This window comes from Aquarana catesbeiana, linkage group LG01 (assembly GCF_042186555.1).
Source record: "Aquarana catesbeiana isolate 2022-GZ linkage group LG01, ASM4218655v1, whole genome shotgun sequence".
NCBI classification, from domain to species: Eukaryota; Metazoa; Chordata; class Amphibia; order Anura; family Ranidae; genus Aquarana; species Aquarana catesbeiana.
This window is the reverse complement of record NC_133324.1, coordinates 982,697,935-982,718,787: the sequence shown is the minus strand read 5'-3', so window position 1 is coordinate 982,718,787 and position 20,853 is coordinate 982,697,935. Positions and strand designations below refer to the sequence as shown.

The 20,853-nt window shown below is 45.1% G+C and overlaps 1 protein-coding gene across 1 annotated transcript in view; it reads right to left on the bottom strand.

The window, feature by feature from the left end:
* The window catches only part of LOC141129123 (uncharacterized), a 179,394-nt gene extending 158,900 nt beyond the window's left edge, over window positions 1-20,494 (bottom strand). The window contains exon 1 of the mRNA XM_073616941.1: window positions 18,901-20,494. Within this exon, the coding sequence (XP_073473042.1) occupies window positions 18,901-20,480 (1,580 nt within the window). The 5' untranslated portion in view covers window positions 20,481-20,494. The remainder of the gene's footprint in view (window positions 1-18,900) is intronic.
* Window positions 20,495-20,853: the final 359 nt, after the last annotated feature.

Below are 20,853 nucleotides of genomic sequence, written 5' to 3'. Positions count from 1 at the left end.
AAAGTGCTGGTGCTGTTCCTGAGTACCCCAGAAACAATCTTGAACAGATGTAAAGTGCTAATAATAAAGTGCTAATGACAATATATATTCATTAATGTGCAAACTGGTGCAATAACATCAAATAGAATAATTCACCAAGATGGCTGACTTAACTCCAAAAAAACTAGCTGTGCAAAATAATACAATAATATGTAAATAATAAAGTTCATAAAGCTGACAGATGAATCTTCAATTGCTAAGCAATAATAGTCTTTATACGGGTATATACGTCAAGGAAAATAAATATTTCTAATGCAGCTAATAACTTATAAGAATCCTTTCTCCAATCCACACCCTGTAAGTGCTAGCCTCTCACCTCAAGGGAAGACCCCAAATGGGTCTAGTTGTGCATCAACAGATCAAACAATGTCCCTTTTCCCCTCCTTGGGTGGATCTTAAACAGATGGTCACAGCAATCTCCAGGCTAGTTTCTCCACAGACACCGAGTTCCACGACCAGCTCCTTTTAAAAAGTTTTCTCCAAGGATAAAGGGTAGAAGAAAAGAGCCTCCATAGTGTAGTAGTAAAAAACTTGCGTTTTATTTAAAAAATGTAGGCATAACAGTTTAAAAGTGGCCAAAACACCATCAGCAGAAAAAATATGTGCCAAACAAAGAGACTTCCGGTGATGTCACTAAGCTCCTCCCTACGCGTTACATCACACTACACGTGACTTTGTCAAAGGTCTTTCACTGCTGTCCAACCCTCAGCTCGGGGTCACCACTTTCCTCGCTTACGGGGTGGAGCTTCACTGCTGTCCAACCCTCAGCTCTGGGTCACCACTTTCCTCACATAAGGGGACAGACCTTCACTGCTGTCCAACCCTTCGCTCAGGGTCACCACTTTTCTCACATAGGGGGAAGAGCATCATTGCTGTCCAACCCTCAGATCAGAGCCATCACTTTCCTCACATAAGGGGGCAGAGCTTCACTGCTGTCCAACCCTCCGCTCAGGGTCACCACTTTTCTCACATAGGGGTTGGAGCTTCATTGCTGTCCAACTCTCAGCTCAGAGCCACCACTTTCCTCACATAAGGGGCGGGGCTTCACTGCTGTCCAACCCTCAGCTCGGGGTCACCACTTTCCTCACATAAGGGGCAGAGCTTCCCTGCTGTCCAACCCTCAGCTCGGGGTCACCACATTCCTCACATAGGGGGGCGGAGCTTCACTTCTGTCCAATCCTCAGCTCAGGGTCACCACTTTCCTCACATAAGTAGGCGGAGCTTCACTGCTGTCCAACCCTCAGCTTGGGGGTCACCACTTTCCTCATATAAGGAGGTCGGAGCTTCACTATTGTCCAACCCTCAGTTTGAGGTTACCACTTTTCTCACATTAAGGGGCGGAGCATTCTCATGTAAAACACCATTTTATTACAAAGATAAAATCTGACTTACAAAGCCACAAGTCTTTCAAGCTTTATAATGGCAACACGCCCGTTATATGATGAGGGGTTCTGTAGTGATTATATGATGAGGGGTTCTGTAGTGATTATATGATGAGGGGTTCTGGCGTGATTATATGATGAGGGGTTCTGGAGTGATTATATGATGAGGGGTTCTGGAGTGATTATATGATGAGGGGTTCTGGAGTGATTATATGATGAGGGGTTCTGGGGTGATTATATGATGAGGGGTTCTGGAGTGATTATATGATGAGGGGTTCTGGGGTGATCTGGTAAAGAGAATTTTGAATTCCTAATATAAGTCCTGGAACTCAGAGCCTCTGAGAGATTTTGGGTGGAAAGAGCCTCCAACCCTGACTACAGATACTTTATTCCTGAGACATGGCTGAGCTGTGGGGACCTTTTCTTTGGACCCCTGGAGCAGGTGGGGACTTTGAACCCTGTTAATGGACAAGGGTAATGCTGGCAGTGAGCCAAAGTTTTATTTCTACCAGAGGTAGATGGACCGTTTTGATTGTTTTTAATGATGTAATACATTTTTTTCCTTTACTTTTTTAGAAATAAATTTGCTTTATCCCAACATGGCTGCCTGGTGATCCGGACTCCATATTATCACTGTATCCACTGAAGTATGCTATAAGTAAGTAATTTTGCAGAGTAGAGTAGGGACTGGCCAGAGAGGGATTCGGCTCCATGAGCACTAGCTTATTTTTAAGCTCTAGCAGCTGCTTTGTTACATAGTTACATAGTAGGTAAGGTTTAACAAAGACAATAGTCCATCCATTTCAAGGAAAAGGACACAGCGCCTCTAAGTGCAATATTAAGGAACCATTTAATGATAAAAGCAATTAACAAACTACTCACAAAAGGAGCATGAATGTCTGCATTGTAATCAATGGTAATCCTGCAGTAGGATCCGGGGGTGGTCACTCCTGGATGTCCGTGTCTCCGGGGTGCAGCTGGCGGCTCCCACGGGTGGATTTCAGCACTCGCGGCCTATACAAAATGCAGGCAGATCGGGGGTGACGTCACTTCCGGGTGCAGGGTGAAAGGAGGCGACTTCGTGTCCTGATCATGATGGCCTGAGGAAGGAGTACGCATGCCCTGAACGCGAAGTCTCCTCCTTTCACCCCGCACCTGGAAGTGAACATTCATGCTCCCTTTGTGAATATTTTGTTAATTGTTTTTATCATGAAATGGTCCCTTAATACTACACTTAGAGGCGCTGTGTCCTTTTCCTTGTTGCCTTGCAGAGACTGCTTCTAGCTCTTCACACTGGCTGCTCTTAGTGCTGGAACATGGATTCTCCTCCTTTCATAGACTTCTACTATGGACATTGTCCCTCTCACTGAGAGACATTTTTAATCCCTTTTTTGGTTTCCCTATATCTTACCTCGTGGTCTGTGTACACCTCCAGGGCGCCTTCCCATACGAGCGCTGAGTCCTATTTTTGTTAGTTCATCCAGTCCAACCTGTGTAGGTGTACATGTTGGTCATTTCCTATATCCCTGTATATTGTGTTCAATATGATGCACGTCCAAAAGTCTTTTAAAGATATCAATACTCCCCGCTGACACCAATTGTGGAAGAGAGTTCTACATCCTTATTGTCCTGACAGTGAAAAAGCCCCTACACAGCTTAAGGTTAAACCGCTTTTCCTCCAATCTCATTGTGTGGCCCCGTGTCCTTTTACACTTCCTGAGAAGAGCCTGCATAGTGTAGTAGTAAAAAACTTGCGTTTTATTTAAAAAATGTAGGCATAACAGTTTAAAAGTGGCCAAAACGCCATCAGCAGAAAAAACATGTGCCAAACAAAGAGACTTCCGGTGATGTCACTAAGCGCCTCCCTACGTGTTACATCACACTACACGTGACTTTGTCAAGGGTCTTTCACTGCTGTCCAACCCTCAGCTCGGGGTCACCACTTTCCTCACATAATGGGGCAGAGCTTCACTGCTGTCCAACCCTCAGCCCGAGGTCACCACTTTGACCACATAAGGGGCGGAGCTTCACTGCTGTCCAATTTTCTGCTCGGGGTCACCACTTTCTTCAGATAAGGGGGCGGAGCTTCACTGCTGTCCAATTTTCTGCTCGGGGTCACCACTTTCTTCACATAAGGGGGCGGAGCTTCACTGCTGTCCAACCCTCAGCTCGGGGTCACCACTTTCCTCACATAATGGGGCAGAGCTTCACTGCTGTCCAACCCTCAGCCCGAGGTCACCACTTTGACCACATAAGGAGCGGAGCTTCACTGCTGTCCAATCCTCAGCTCGGGGTCACCACTTTCTTCACATAAGGGGGCGGAGCTTCACTGCTGTCCAACCTTCAGCTCTGGGGTCACCACTTTTCTCACATAGGGGCAGAGCTTCATTGCTGTCCAACCCTCAGCTCAGAGCCACCACTTTCCTCACATAAGGGGCGGGGCTTTACTGCTGTCCAACCCTCAGCTCAGAGCCACCACTTTCCTCACATAAGGGGGCAGAGCTTTACTGATGTCCAACCCTTAGCTCAGAGTCATCACTTTCCTCACATAAGGGGGCGGAGCTTCACTGCTGTCCAACCCTCAGCTCGGGGTCACCACTTTCCTCACATAAGGGGGCGGAGCTTCACTGCTGTCCAACCCTCAGCTCGGGGTCACCACTTTCCTCACATAATGGGGCAGAGCTTCACTGCTGTCCAACCCTCAGCCCGAGGTCACCACTTTCACCACATAAGGGGGCGGAGCTTCACTGCTGTCCAATCCTCAGCTCGGAGTCACCACTTTCTTCACATAAGGGGGCGGAGCTTCACTGCTGTTCAACCTTCAGCTCTGGGGTCACCACTTTTCTCACATAGGGGGCAGAGCTTCATTGCTGTCCAACCCTCAGATCAGAGTCACCACTTTCCTCACATAATGGGGCAGAGCTTCACTGCTGTCCAACCCTCCGCTTAGGGTCACCACTTTTCTCACATAAGGGGCGGGGCTTCACTGCTGTCCAACCCTCAGCTCAGAGCCACCACTTTCCTCACATAAGGGGGCGGAGCTTCACTGATGTCCAACGCTCAGCTCTGAGTCACCACTTTCCTCACATAAGGGGGCGGAGCTTCACTGCTGTCCAACCCTCAGCTCGGGGTCACCACTTTCCTCACATAAGGGGGCGGAGCTTCACTGCTGTCCAACCCTCAGCTCGGGGTCACCACTTTCCTCACATAATGGGGCACAGCTTCACTGCTGTCCAATCCTCAGCGCGGGGTCACCACTTTCACCACATAAGGGGGTGGAGCTTCACTGCTGTCCAACCCTCAGTTTGAGGTTACCACTTTGCTCACATTAGGGGGCGGAGCATTCTCATATAAAACACCTTTTTATTACAAAGATAAAATCTGACTTACAAAGCCACAAGTCTTTCAAGCTTTAAAATAGCTACACACCCGTTATATGATGATGGGTTCTGGAGTGATTATATGATGAGGGGTTCTGGAGTGATTATATGATGAGGGGTTCTGGAGTGATTATATGATGAGGGGTTCTGGAGTGATTATATGATGAGGGGTTCTGGAGTGATTATATGATGAGGGGTTCTGGGGTGATTATATGATGAGGGGTTCTGGAGTGATTATATGATGAGGGGTTCTGGAGTGATTATATGATGAGGGGTTCTGGGGTGATTATATGATGAGGGGTTCTGGGGTGATTATATGATGAGGGGTTCTGGGGTGATTATATGATGAGGGGTTCTGGAGTGATTATATGATGAGGGGTTCTGGAGTGATTATATGATGAGGGGTTCTGGGGTGATTATATGATGAGGGGTTCTGGAGTGATTATATGATGAGGGGTTCTGGAGTGATTATATGATGATGGGTTCTGGAGTGATTATATGATGAGGGGTTCTGGAGTGATTATATGATGAGGGGTTCTGGAGTGATTATATGATGAGGGGTTCTGGAGTGATTATATGATGAGGGGTTCTGGAGTGATTATATGATGAGGGGTTCTGGGGTGATTATATGATGAGGGGTTCTGGAGTGATTATATGATGAGGGGTTCTGGAGTGATTATATGATGAGGGGTTCTGGGGTGATTATATGATGAGGGGTTCTGGGGTGATTATATGATGAGGGGTTCTGGGGTGATTATATGATGAGGGGTTCTGGAGTGATTATATGATGAGGGGTTCTGGAGTGATTATATGATGAGGGGTTCTGGAGTGATTATATGATGAGGGGTTCTGGAGTGATTATATGATGAGGGGTTCTGGAGTGATTATATGATGAGAGGTTCTGGAGTGATTATATGATGAGGGGTTGTGGGGTGATTATATGATGAGGGGTTCTGGAGTGATTATATGATGAGGGGTTCTGGAGTGATTATATGATGAGAGGTTCTGGAGTGATTATATGATGAGGGGTTCTGGAGTGATTATATGATGAGGGGTTCTGGGGTGATTATATGATGAGGGGTTCTGGAGTGATTATATGATGAGGGGTTCTGGGGTGATTATATGATGAGGGGTTCTGGAGTGATTATATGATGAGGGGTTCTGGGGTGATCTGGTAAAGAGAATTATGAATTCCTAATATGAGTCCTGGAACTCAGAGCCTCTGAGAGATTTTGGGTGGAAAGAGCCTCCAACCCTGACTACAGATACTTTATTCCTGAGACATGGCTGAGCTGTGGTGACCTTTTCTTTGGACTCCTGGAGCAGGTGGGGACTTTGAACCCTGTTAATGGACAAGGGTAATGCTGGTGGTGAGCCAAAGTTTTATTTCTACCAGAGTAGATGGACCGTTTTGATTGTTTTTAATGATGTAATACATTTTTTTCCTATTTTTAGAAATAAATTTGCTTTATCCCAACATGGCTGCCTGGTGATCTGGACTTCATATTATCACTGTATCCACTGAAGTATGCTATAAGTAAGTAATTTGCATTTTGCAGAGTAGAGTAGGGACTGGCCAGAGAGGGATTCGGCTCCATGAGCACTAGCTTATTTTTAAGCTCCTAGCAGCTGCTTTGTTACATAGTTACATAGTAGGTTAGGTTTGACAAAGACAATAGTCCATCCATTTCAAGGAAAAGGACACAGCGCCTCTAAGTGCAATATTAAGGAACCATTTAATGATAAAAGCAATTAACAAACTACTCACAAAGGGAGCATGAATGTACGCATTGTAATCAATAGTAATCCAGCAGTAGGATCCGGGGGTGGTCACTCCTGGATGTCCGTGTCTCCGGGGTGCAGATGGCATTTCGCACAGGTGGATTTCAGCACTCGCAGCCTATACAAAACGCAGGCAGATTGGGGGGTGACGTCACTTCCGGGTGCAGGGTGAAAGGAGGCGACTTTGTGTCCGGAGCATGATGGCCTGAGGAAGGAGTACGCATGCCCTGAACGCGAAGTCTCCTCCTTTCACCCCGCACCCGGAAAGTGAACATTCATGCTCCCTTTGTTATTATTTTGTTAATTGTTTTTATCATGAAATGGTCCCTTAATACTGCACTTAGAGGCGCTGTGTCCTTTTCCTTGTTGCCTTGCAGAGACTGCTTCCAGCTCTTCACACTGGCTGCCCTTAGTGCTGGAACATGGATTCTCCTCCTTTCATAGACTTCTACTATGGACATTGTCCCTCTCACTGAGAGACATTTTTAATCCCTTTTTTGGTTTTCCTATATCTTACCTCGTGGTCTGTGTACACCTCCAGGGCGCCTTCCCATACGAGCGCTGAGTCCTATTTTTGTTAGTCCATCCAGTCCAACCTGTGTAGGTGTACGTGAGTCAGTGTCGGTAATCATTTCCCATATCCCTGTATATTGTGTTCAATATGATGCACATCCAAGAGTCTTTTAAAGATATCAATACTCTCCGCTGACACCAATTGTGGAAGAGAGTTCCACATCCTTATTGTGCTGACAGTGAAAAAGCCCCTACACAGCTTAAGGTTAAACCGCTTCTCCTCCAATCTCATTGTGTGGCCCTGTGTCCTTTTACACTTCCTGAGACTGAATCGTTTTCTTTCCTACGCTGGGATCACCATTGAGATATTTGTAAATCACTCTCATATCTCCTCTCAAGCATCTCTTCTCCAGCGAGAATACATTTAGTGCTTGTAGTCATTCCTCGTAATGGAGATCCTCCAGTCCCCTTATTAGTTTTGTTGCCTTTCTTTGGACTCTCTCCAGCTCCAGCACATCCTTCCTGAGGACTGGTGACCAGAACTGGACAGAATGCTGCAGATGTGGCCTAACCAGAGTTTTATAAAGTGGCAGGATTATTCTTCTATCTCTGGAGTATATCCCCCTTTTTTATGCATGCTAATATTCTCCTGGCTTTGGTAGCTGCAGCTTGGCATTGCATGCTATTGCTCAATCTGTCTTCTACTAGGACCCCCAGATCCTTCTCCATCCTTGATTCCCCCCAGAGGTTCTCCTCCTAGTGAGTAGTTTGCATTTATGTTTTTAGCCCTCAAGTGCATCACTTTAAATTTCTCCACATTAAACCTCATTTGCCATGTAGTTGCCCACTCCATTATTTTATTCAGGTCCTTCTGTAAAATTTCCCATATCCTGATGTGAAGTTGTTGCCCTGCTTATCTTTGTGTCGTCTGCAAAAACTGAGATATTTATCCCATCCTCTATATCATTTATGAATAAATTGAATAGACTTGGTCCCAAGACAGCACCTTGGGGTACCCCACTTACCACTCCAGACCAGTCTGGGTACAAGTTATTTATTACCACCCTTTGGACACCAATTTTCTATCCAAGAACAAACCCTATGGTCCATGCCTAGAGAACTCAGTTTGTAGAGTAAGCGTTTATGGGGAACTGTATTGAATGCTTTTGTAAAATTGTTTATTATTATTATTATTATTATTATACGCGATTTATATTGCGCCAACAGTTTACGCAGCACTTTACAATGTATATGGGGGACAACACAATTACAGTACAATACAAAAGGTACAGGAGGGCCCGGCTCATAGAGCTTACATTCTAAAGGGAGGGGGTGGTGGTACAAAAGGTAATAGCTGCAGAGAATGATTTGATGGGGGTGATTTTATGATTTGATGGGGTAAAATCCAGATACACCAAATCCACAGGCCTTCCCCTATCTAGGTGGTAGCTTACTTCCTTGTAGAATGTCAGCAGATAGGTCTGGCAGGAATGACCCTTCATATACTCATGCTGGTTACTAAAAATAATGCTGTTTTCTTCAGGAAATTCTTGGATATAGTCCTTTATCCTCCCCTCCAATAATTGACCTACTATTGATGTTAGGCTGACCGGCCTGTAGTTTCCAGGAATATGTCTCTGCCCTTTTTTGAATTTTGGTACCACATGCTTTTCCTCCCTCCTAAACCTTACCAAGCAACATGCCCTTAACATGGGGGTGCTTTGGGGTAGGGGGCTACCCCCCAAAAACACCCTGTCCCCATGTTGATGAGGACAAGGTCCTCTTCCCCACAACCCTGACCGGTGGTTATGGGGGTCTACAGGCAAGGGGCTTATCTGAACCTGGAAGCCCTTTTTAACAAGTGGCCCTCACATCCTGCCCCCCATGTGAATGAGTAGGGGATACCTCTATTCATAAATAAGTGTAGTGTAAATAAAGACAAAAGGCAGTTTTTGACAAGTCCTTTATTAAAAAAAAAACAATGTCCTTCAGTGAAGATCCATTATCAATCACAATTAATTCCGTCCGCCAACCCAGAAAAGAGAAAAGCCTCCCAACTTTAAATAAAGTAAGGGGAGGGGCCACCTGACAATGTCACTGAGTGACCCCACCCCTTGTGATGTCATCAGCTGGGGCATGCTGGTTTGAGGATGTCACAGGGGGATACCCCTTGGTATATTTAGCAGCGGGAGGCGGTGGAGCTGTCAGATGATGAGAGTCTTCATTGTGTGAAAACTTTTTTTAATCTGGGTTGACAGCCGGCGTTCATCGTGATTGACAATTAAAGGAATTGTCAAAAACTGCCTCCTGTCTTTATTTACACTACACTTTTTTGGTGAATGAGCGGGGGTACTGTATGCCCTCTAATAATTCACATGGGTGGATTCTGGGGTGCCCCCTTGTTAAAGGGAGCTTCCAGATTCTGATAAGCCCCCAGCCCACACACCCCCATAACCATGCCAGCTTGAGGCTGTTGAACCAGGTAGAACTCAACTTTGGCAATGCTGCAGTGGCTGCACATGCAGCAGAAGGCCGTCAACGAGTTCCTGTGTCAGTACGGCACAACAACAGTCTCAGGCCGGCTCTGTTTTTTTCTCACGCCAATGGCTGCTGAAAAAGGATTCATGCACTGTACTGTCAGCATTTGAGGAGGCACGTTCGTCTCACCCGTCCGCAGCACTCGTCCCTTCACTGGAGCTCCGCTCTGTCCCCCTTCACTCCCTCCTCTAGTACCGGGAACCCCATGATTAAATCTTTATGATGAAACATGTCGGGACGTAGCTACACGGCGATCTCACACGAGTGCTAGAGGAGGGAGTGAAGGGGGACAGAGCGGAGCTCCAGTGAAGGGACGAGTGCTGCGGACGGGTGAGACGAACGTGAGCACACACACCTCCTGGGTCCGCCGTGGCCGCCTGTTGTTATTTCAGTTGCCATTGCTTGCTGTGCTGTGGGAGTTCTCCATTTGCCGTGAAGTAACTTGCCTGTTATTTTATTTTAAATGTGAGTTCATTACAAGTTGTTTTATATGTGATTAAATCTTTTAAACGAGATTACACTATTGGAGCTTCTTTTATTTTTATGTCATACTACCAACCTGAGAAAAGCGGTGTTCCTATGGAGCAGTGGAGGTGTATGCTCGCATGTTAACCCCCATGTAAGTGGGTTAGAGGCTCTGTCAGGCCAAACACGAGAGTGAGAGGCCTTAACAGCTGGTGAGTTTGAATTTCAGCAGGGAGTGGATTCACGTCACAGAGGTGTGGTGGATGTATGAAAACACAGCTGAGCAGTTTATATTTTCGCGATAATTTTTTCACGATTGATTGGTTTCTGGACTTTATAGATATTTACTGTGTTCAATTTTCATTATATATTTTTTCTTGGATTTATATATTTCTATATCACTTTCACTGAGTGTTATAATTTATATTAGCTCATATTGAATTTATTGAATCATTTATTTTATTTAATATTAATTTTTACTTTTTGGGATATTTAGCAATATATGTTTTTTCACTTTTTCTCTAGTCACGTCTGTATTCAGCTCACTGGCTGGATAAGAGTGTCTGGCATCTCCCCACCTGGGGATAAGCGCCACTATTTCATCTATAATTTTCCTTTGGTGAATTCGGTTTATATTAATCAGCGCTGGCCGGTTGCCCAATAACTTGCATATAAGCCTTCAAAATGGGCACTTTTGATTTTTCCAGTTTGAGTCCCATAGACTTTATTGAGGTTTGTTGTTCAACTTCTAAACACGGCAAAAACGCTGGCAAAATATGCTAAATATCAGCATTTTTTTATCCAATGTATTTTCACCCATTTTTGAACATCTACTGTGCATGGAGCCTTACTATGACATAGTCCTCCAGCTATATCATGTATTGCAATGTATGGGAACTATAAATTCCTGTGTTCATGTAAAGTTTGGTAGAAATGTGTAAGAATGTATATCAGAGTGCAGAGGTGTTGGGTTCCTCTGATAATACCCCGGGGGGGTAAATCTTCCGCAGACTTCTGTGTCTCTTCTGATGGATCAGATCTCTCCCAGGAGCTCGGCATACCAGAAGACACAAGAGGGAGGCGGCTGAACTGTAGCCAATCCCAGGATAACAAGTACATACCGGGAGAAAATGAAACTAGCCAATCACACGCTCTCATTTCTCACCAATCACATGATTGTTTTTTCAGGAACCCGAAACTGGAAGGTTTCCATATAGTTTAACCCTTTGGCTGCCAGGCCCTGCACTCCACTTTTTAAACTCGGCTGGTCGGACCATTTTGCCAATTTTTCTATCGATTTTTTATTTTTTCCCTTCCAGCTATCAGAGTTTGTGAAAGACCCCCCAAACCAGACATTTCCTGAAAGCACATGACCCGTAGAATAAAAAGAAGGAGCTACTGTTTTTTTTAGGCAATATTTGCACAAACTATAAATGCACATATACCGAGCTGTCTGAAGAACAAGGAAAATAGCAGCCAGCACTGCAGTAGATCAAGTTACAAAAAGTAACAAAAAGGTAAAAAAGTGCAGCGCTAACAAGTGAAAGGTCATTAAACCTCTACAAATAATAAAGGTAAACTGGTAATGTAAACTTAGTGAAAAAATGTCCAACAATTTGTAATTGAAACACAAAGGGGGTTATTTACTAAAGGAAAATCCACTTTACACTACAAGTGCACTTGGAAGTTCAGTCGCTGGAGATCTGAGGGGGACATGCAAGGAAAATAAAAAACAGCATTTTATCTTGTACATGATTGGATGATAAAATCAGCAGAGCTTCCCCTCATTACAGATCTAGCCCTTCGATTTAGAGCGACTGAACTTCCAGGTGCACTTGCAGTGCAAAGTGGATTTGCCTTTCGTAAATAAACCCCAAAATATCTTTAACCGGTTGCCGCCCGCTGTCATATGACGTGATGGACTTTGAGCGGGGATATGTGAATGATGGGTGTAGCTACAGACACCATTCAGATATTGCCGTTTTCAGCCGGTGATTCCCTACACCATAGGAATGATCAAAGTGGCTGTTCAGCCGCTTGATCGTTCTTACGGGAGGTGAGAGAGGACATCCCCCCCCCCTCCCGATGCCCTCCGGTGCTTCTACTGACTCACCGCTATGATCGGTGAGTCGGACACAGGATCCGCCGGCCTCAGATGTTGATCATAGAGATTTCCAGTGGACCAGATGGTCGCCGGAGTCTCTATGATCGTCGGGGGCCGGGTGCGATGTTATGACGTCACTCCCAGCCTCTGCATTAAAAAAAAAATGTGCCGCCTCGGCTGGGAAGCCGTGATCGGTTTATTTATTTTTTTATATTTCAGGCTTCCCGGCCTAGTGGTGAGATGTGGGGTCTTATTGACCCCCAAATCTCACTGTAAAGAGGACCTGTCATGCCATATTCCTATTACAAGGGATGTTTACATTCCTTGTAATAGGAATAAAAGTGATCAAATTATTTTTTTCAAAAAAGTGTCAAACTAAAAAAGAAAGTATAATTAACAATAAAAAAAATAAAATGTAAAGCGCTCCTGTCCCCGTGAGCTCGCACGCAGAAGTGAACGCATACATAAGTCCCGCCCACATATGAAAACGGTGTTCAAACGCCACATGTGAGGTATCGACGCGAACATTGGAGCGAGAGAAATAATTCTGTCCCTAGACCTCCTCTGTAAATCAAAACATGTAACCAGTAAAAAAAATTTCAAGCGTCGCCTATGGGGATTTTTAAGTACCAAACTTTGGCGTCATTCCACGAGCGTGTGTTATTTTGAAGCGTGACATGTCGGGTATCTATTTACTCAGCATAACTTCATCTTTCACAATATGCAAAAACATTCGGCTAACTTTACTCGTTTGTTTTTTTTTTAAAGCACAACACTGTTTTTTTTTCCCCAAAAAACGTGTTTGAAAAATTGCTGCGCAAATACTGTGCGAGATAAAAAGTTGCAACAACCGCCATTGTATTCTCTAGGGTCTTTTCTAAAAAAAAAACATAGTATAATGTTTGGTTCTATGTAATTTTCTAGCAAAGGAGAGAAATGTCAGAATTGGCCTGGGTGGCAAGTGGTTAAAGAAAAAGAGAAACTTCAAAGTGAAATGTCCAAAAAGATCAGTGACAATCTTCAACTTCATATGTGATCATCAAATATGGTACTAATTTGATCGTTTGATAGTAGATCCACCACCAGAAACACCAAATGCTTACCGGAGGGATTGAACTCAAGTAGGTGTACACCTAGTGAGTCCATCAAACTTTGTGGTATAATATACCCAGAGGATATCAGGTTCAGGATCCGGATATAACCTCCAGGTGGATATTGGATGTAAGTAGGTTCAGATGAATCGGGCATTCAGCCCCACCAATAAAAGAAGAAGGAAGGCATATAACGTAATTTCGTTGAGAAAATTTAATGTATAAAAAAACAGAGGAAATACACTCACGTTTATGTAGTAAAAAAGCGCTTGAATAAAAAGTGACAGTGGTCTCAGCATGGCTTCCCGACGCGTTTTGACTTATAAGTCTTCATCTGGGGTGCTGATCCACTGTGGTCACTGTGTTTTTATATATGCTAAGTACCCCCATAATGAATAGCAGCTCCGTCTGATTGGTAATGCAATTCTAAGGTTACTTCCTGGTTCGGCCAAGATGGCGCCATAGCGTGCGTCCCAAGCCTCGTTCTGACATGCGGAAGCGGATATGACGTCACACTACACCATATCAGGCGTTGACAACCAAAAAAAATGGCGCCGCTGTTAGTGGGACAAAAACGTAACGCGGTCGTCAATCCTGATTACATACAATCCTGGTTACATTCCGTTCCTCGCAGCCAGTTCCTGAGACTACGTAGGAATTGTTCTGACGTAAACACTTATTTGGTTGAGGCGCCAACACTAAAAGAACGATTTATAGAGAAGGGATATGATCCAGTACTGGTAACTTCAGAACTAAATAAAGGACAGAGATTGATAGGAGTTCTTTGTTGGTAAAGAAACCTCCTCGGGAACAAGATCATTCCTTTAAATGTTCCATGCTCACCACATTTTCACTCCAACATAGAGAAATGAAAAACATCATCCGTCATCATTGGGATAGACTGAGAATTGATCGTGTACTGAGAACTGTACTTCCGGAACAACCGAAAGTCGTTTTTAGAGGTGTGCCTTCATTGCGAGGAAAGATTGCCCCTAATACGATCAATCCTCCGACACGATCTTCATTCTTTCACTATCTAGTTGGATATTTTCCTTGTAGGAAATGTACAGTATGCCAATATAATTCTTGTGGGAGACATAAAAGTCTTGAATACAAATCTAATGTCACCAATCGGGTATATCCCATCTAAACATTTTGTACCTGTGCCACCACACATGTCCTTTATATGATCACTTGCCCTTGCGGCAAACAATATGTGGGTCGTACGATCCGTGCGTTTTCCGTCAGGGTAGGTGAGCATATCGCTAAAATGAAGAGTGGTGATGTCCAACATAATGTGCCCCGACATTATAGAGAACACCATAGTGGAGACCCCCAAGGGTTCCCAATTCCTTATCATTGACAAATATATCCCCCCTTGGAGGGGAGGAGCCATGACACGTGGGGTCTCACGTCTGGAGACTTATTGGATTCACCAATTACAGACTTATTCACCTTTTCGATTAAATATTGAATGGGACATTAATGATTTTATCAGCCAGGCATGATGTTCTGCTATTCTGGATATTATTGGGTGCAATCGGTACATATGGAATCATTTGTGTATCCATGTGCTCTATGTATATTTCAAATCAGTTTCTGTTCTATTTGTAGTGATTTAATGACCTTTCACTTGTTAGCGCTGCACTTTTTTACCTTTTTGTCAATATTTGCGCAAATGTTTATCAAATTGCTATTTTACCTTCGGGTCTGATATGGAAATTAAAGGGAACCCTGTGCCAAATTTAAAAAAAAATGGCGTAGGGGTCCCCCCAAAATCCATGCCAGACCCTTATCCGAGCACACAACCTGGCAGACCGCAGGAAAAGGGGGATGAGAGAGCGCCGCCCCCCTCCTGAACTGTACCAGGCCACATGCCCCCAACATGGGGAGGGTGCTTTGGGGTAGCCAGGCACAATATTTAAAGGAATATTTCATTTCATATTTTTTTTTTATTGTTTAACTTTAAGCATTTAAAAAAATCTCTGCTCCCGAAAAAACGCCCATTTTTGAAACTTTTTTTTGCATTGATCCATGTCTCCTGGGGCAGGACCCGGGTCCCCAAACACTTTTTATGACAATAACTTGTATATAAGCCTTTAAAATGAACACTTTTGGTTTTTCATGTTCTTGTCCCATAGACTTTAATGGTGTTCTGGCGGCTTTCGAATTTTCCCCGAACATCACATATTATTCTCTGTTCACAGAACATCCGAACAACCAAACCTCGGCCCGAACCGTTCACCATCCCTACTGGAGAGCAATCCACACATGGATCGGACTTCAGAGGAAAGAGAGAATTAGACGCATGTCTATCCTTACTATGGTTTATTTTTTACAATTTAAATTTATTTATACAGTTACAATTATTTTTCCTCATTTTTGGAGGGGGCTTTGGAGAGATATCAGGGGTCTAAACAAACATCTAATGTCTCTTTCTGGACTATCTGTATTCCCTTTCTCTGCACTGTAGATGAATGGATAGGTGTCTGTATAGAGGCTCCAATTAATTCACAAACTGATGCATAGTAAACACAGTTTACTATGCTTCGGTGAAGAATGACTACAGAAGTGATCAGTAACAGTATTCATTCAAAGAATAGAAGGGGGCTTGTAAACACATGATTATCATCCACCCCCCCCCCCCGCTCTGCATCCCGGCAGTGATCTCCTGCCCCAGTAGAGGTTGCAGCTGGTGGGAGGGGGAGCAAGGAAATTTAGCCACCAGCTGCACAGAGGGGGCATCCAGCCATCAGTGAGGTGGGGGGCACTGAAGGGGGGTCAGAGCAGCGGGGGGGATTTATTTGGAGTAGATCCCCCTGTGGCTGCCCTGCAGCACCCAAATCCAACAGGAGGGCGGAGGAGGGAAGCTGGCAGCTGCAGGGTGGCCACATAGGGATTGGGGTTTACAAGGGGGGATCAGTGCTGGGGGATCAGTGCTGGGGGTGATCAGTGCTGGGGGGGATCAGTGCTGGGGGGATCAGTGCTGGGGGGGATCAGTGCTGGGGGGATCAGTGCTGAGGGGATCAGTGCTGGGGTGATCAGTGCTGGGGTGATCAGTGCTGGGGGATCAGTGCTGGGGTGATCAGTGCTGGGGGGGATCAGTGCTGGGGGGGATCAGTGCTGGGGGGGATCAGTGCTGGGGGTGATCAGTGCTGGGGGTGATCAGTGCCGGGGGTGACCAGTGTCGGGGGGATCAGTGCTGGGGGTGACCAGTGCCGGGGGGAAGGGCTGGGGGGATCAGTGATGGGGGGGATCAGTGCTGGGGGGGTGATCAGTGCTGGGGGGGATCAGTGCTGGGTGGGTCAGTGCTGGGGGGGATCAGTGTTGGGGGGATTAGTACAGCGGGGGGAAGTGGCAGGAAAGGGGCATTAGATTGGAGGTGGAGGGAACTTCAGATGTCAGTAAAGGTGGGTGAGGGGCGGAAGACACGGGGCAGAGATATCAGTTTCTTCATTTCAATGGGGAGGAGCGTTTTTTGTTTGTTTTATAACTGACCAAATATGCACCAAAAATGCAGCAAACAGGATTTCTAACACCACAAGGGAAGTGCATTTAAATTCATGAAATCATACATGTATGAATGTGAGTATACATAATAAAATATAAGTGAAAAAATACCAAAGTGAAAAAAAAAAAAAAAATGAAAAAAGAAAAACTAAAGCAAGGTCCCATCAAGAAACAAGTCCATAGATTCTTATAAAACAGAGTCCATCTAGATGAGATTAATTGCAGAAAGGAGATGGTGACAAAGTTTAAATTTGAATTTAAAATTGTTTAAATTCGGTACGATTCTAATTTGGAAATTCGGATACATCGGAATAATGAAAATTTGTCTGAATTTTATTTCGGAATGATCCGATCCGCACATGTCTAATTCCAGGGACAGGAGAGCTCCCAGCACTACACTCAGGATTATACTTCTACTGAAGATTTCCTGTCTGGAATCTAGTTACCCTTCACATCCCAGAGGGAGGTTCTCACCCAGATTTACTGTCCTCCATTACAGTTTATTACACATTTTGGAGTATCCCAAAACTTCCCCTCCCCCATCCCAGTTTTTAGAGCAAATAAACTACAAAAGGACATCCAAGGCCTGATCTATGACTTGATGGTGAAATGCGTTGTGCCTGGCTGCTCTGGGCCTATCAGGGAATGGAACCTGGGACCAAGCAGCAGGACCAGTCTCGGGTCTGTGCTATACTAGTAATAGTCCAATCTGTCTGATTGTTATATCTATATCCAATCATTGATCAATATTCCCATATACAGAGCCGAGGATTTCCACTTCCTGAGACTGTATACCCCTCCCCCGTCACCTGTCCACACTACCCCACCCCCACCACAATCCCCGCCCCCTCCACATCATAACCAATAGGAACAAGACTAGCACTGGCTGTATTCATAGTGATAATCATCACAGCCAATCACAGTGAGGGGGAGGAGCAATCACAGATCCATGGATTGGTCATGTAAAGGAACCTGTGAGGACAGAAATGTCGGAATTCTCATTGTGGATATTAAAGTGTGTGTCTAGACAAATCCTATTGTTCTAGATTTGGATGGAGTGGGGGAGGATTAGAACCCCTGTCAGGTTTTTACTGCTATCCGGGGCTCCATTAGAGAGATTTCCCCTCACTTCCTGTCCTGGTGACAACATTTTATCAGACAGGAAATGAAGGAAAATCTACAACAGGGACACAGACAGAAATAAAGATCTGACAGGGGTTCTAATCCTTCCCCTACTCTACTAAAGAAAAGGATTTTTATTTCTGTCTGTGTTACTGTTGGAGAGTTCCCCTCACTTCCTGTCTGGGGAAATGTTGTCACAGGAACAGGAAGTGAGGGGAAATCTCTCTAATGGAGCCCCAGATAGCACAAAAAAATCTGACAGAGGTTCTAATCCTCCCCCACTCCATCCAAAGCTGAAAATACCCCTTTCTTCTATAGATAGACAGTGATGGTGGAGACCCCAGGGCCGTCATCCTGATCCTGGCTACACTATGTAGTGTGTCACTGACCCAGAACAAGCATGCAGCCAGTGAAGGCTGAACAATCTGACCTCCTGCATGCTTGTTCCTGGTCAGTGACACACTAGGTAGTGAAGTGAGGTTTAGGATGAAGATGACGGCCCCGGAACCTGCAGCTTTATAAATAAATCACTCATGTTTCCAGTGGTACAGTGGATAGCACTTTCGCCTAGCAGTAAGAAGGGTCGCTGGTTCGAATCCCACCCACGACACTACCTGCCTGGAGTTTGCATGTTCTCCCTGTGCCTGCGTGGGTTTCCTCCGGGTACTCCGGTTTCCTCCCACACTCCAAAGACATGCTGGTAGGTTAATTGGATCCTGTCTAAATTGCCCCTAGTATGTATGAATGTGAGTTAGGGACCTTAGATTGTAAGCTCCTTGAGGGTAGGGACTGATGTGAATGTACAATGTATATGTAAAGCGCTGCGTAAATTGACGGCGCTATATAAGTACCTGAAATAAATAAAATAAATAAAATAAATGTTTCCTGTCCTCTGCTTCCTCCTATTGGATGAGTATTCCACCAATCACCAATCAGATAATCCACCTTGTGATGTCTCTGGGCAGATATCTCACTTCTCATTCCCCCCACATATCTTTATACAACCTCCCCATCCCCCTCCCCATACTCCAGCATGGAGGGGCTCAGTGAAGGTGGTGGTGAAGGTGTGGAGATGTCGGATCGGGTCACACAGATCATAAAAGGAGATCCGCCCGGCCTCATAATCCAGATATATCCTGACTCTCCTACTGGAGACATCGCCGGGTAATGGGGTCTTATTACTGTCATGTATCACCGAGAGCTGATTACCCCACCACCCCTCCAAACCCCAGGACTTCTTATTATCTCCAATCACTGACTGATCTCCTCTCCTGTCTATACTGGGGTAACACATCCCGACTTTCCAGCACTCTGCCCCCCCGACATCCACTTCCCAGTAATGTCTCCCTGAGGAGAACCTCTGACTGCTCATCACCTGACGATACTGAAACCTCTCTGGTGTTTCTGGGCGATTCTGATGTGATGAGAAGGATACAGTTTTCCTGTCATCTGATATATGTAGATAATTACCAGCTGTCCTCACATCCAGTAATATGTCTGTAACCCCCCTCTCTACATTTACCCCAGACATGATATCAGATAAACCTGTGTGTAATGTGTGTGAGATCCCCCCCACATCCAGATCCCCTCCATCATGGAGGAGTTTATCATGTCTCTCTCTGTCCTCATCATCTCCATCCTCAGTATCACACAAGTCACCTGTGTCTGATTCCTGTAGGACAGTCAGTGGATCCCTCATGTTACACAGCTCCTCAATGTCCCCCATCTTCCTGGACAGCTCCTCCTTCTTTATTTCCAGATCCTGGACCAGATCATTGATTATCCCGGAGATCCGCTCTGCCTGCCCGGAGATTTCCCTCAGGACTCTCTTCTCCAGATCTTTCAGACGTCTCCTGAGGTCTCTGAGCAGGACAGTGACTCTCTCTGTTTCATCATCTGCTTCTCCTTGTACTTTCCTCCTGTGTTCCTGCAGACTCTGGACTCTTTTCTCCATCTCCTCTCTCTCTGTCATCAGTTTCTGCAGAACATTCCTCAGTTTCTTCTTCTTCATCTCAGAGGCTTCATCCAGAGTCTCCACCTGGTGTCCCCGATGTTCTCCATCCAGCCTGCAGGACACACAGATACAGGTGGAGTCCTCAGTGCAGTAATACTCCAGGATCTTCTTATGGACGGAGCATTTCCTGTTCTCCAGAGAAGTGGTGGGGTCACATAAGATGTGTTCTGGTGACTTGCTGTGGACTCTCAGGTGATTGTCACACAGAGAAGCTTCACAATGCAGACAGGATATCACAGCAGGTACAGGAGTGTGAATACAGTAAGTACAGAAGACCCCGGACTCCTCCTGATCTGGATGGGTGGACAGGAAATTCTCCACTATGTTCCGTAGTGTTATGTTCCTGTGCAGTGCAGGCCGATCCTGGAACTCTTCTCTACATTCAGGACAGGAATAACCTCCAGACCTCTCCTGTGTATCCCACACACGACCAATACAGTCCCGGCAGAAGTTATGTCCACATTTCAGGGTTACAGGATCTGTATAAATGTTCAGACAGACGGAACATTCCAGCTCCTTCCTCAGATCAACAGACGCCATCGCTGAGAGCAGAAGAGAGAAATGAAACTGAAAGTATCTGACACTCATTATAACCAGTTCTGTACATTCTTACAAAGGGAGGGGCTGAGACACGTAGTCATAGGAACTTTCATACAGAGGAACACAGATAATACAGTATCTCACAAAAGTGAGTACACCCCTCACATTTATGTAAATATTTTATTCTATCTTTTCATGTGACAACACTGAAGAAATGACACTTTGCTACAATGTAAAGTAGTGAGTGTACAGCTTGTATATCATTGTAAATTTTCTGTCCCCTCAATAGGGATGAGCTTCATGTTCGAGTCAAACCCATGTTCGACTTGAACATCGTGTGTTCACCCGTTCGTCGAATTACGAACGATATGGG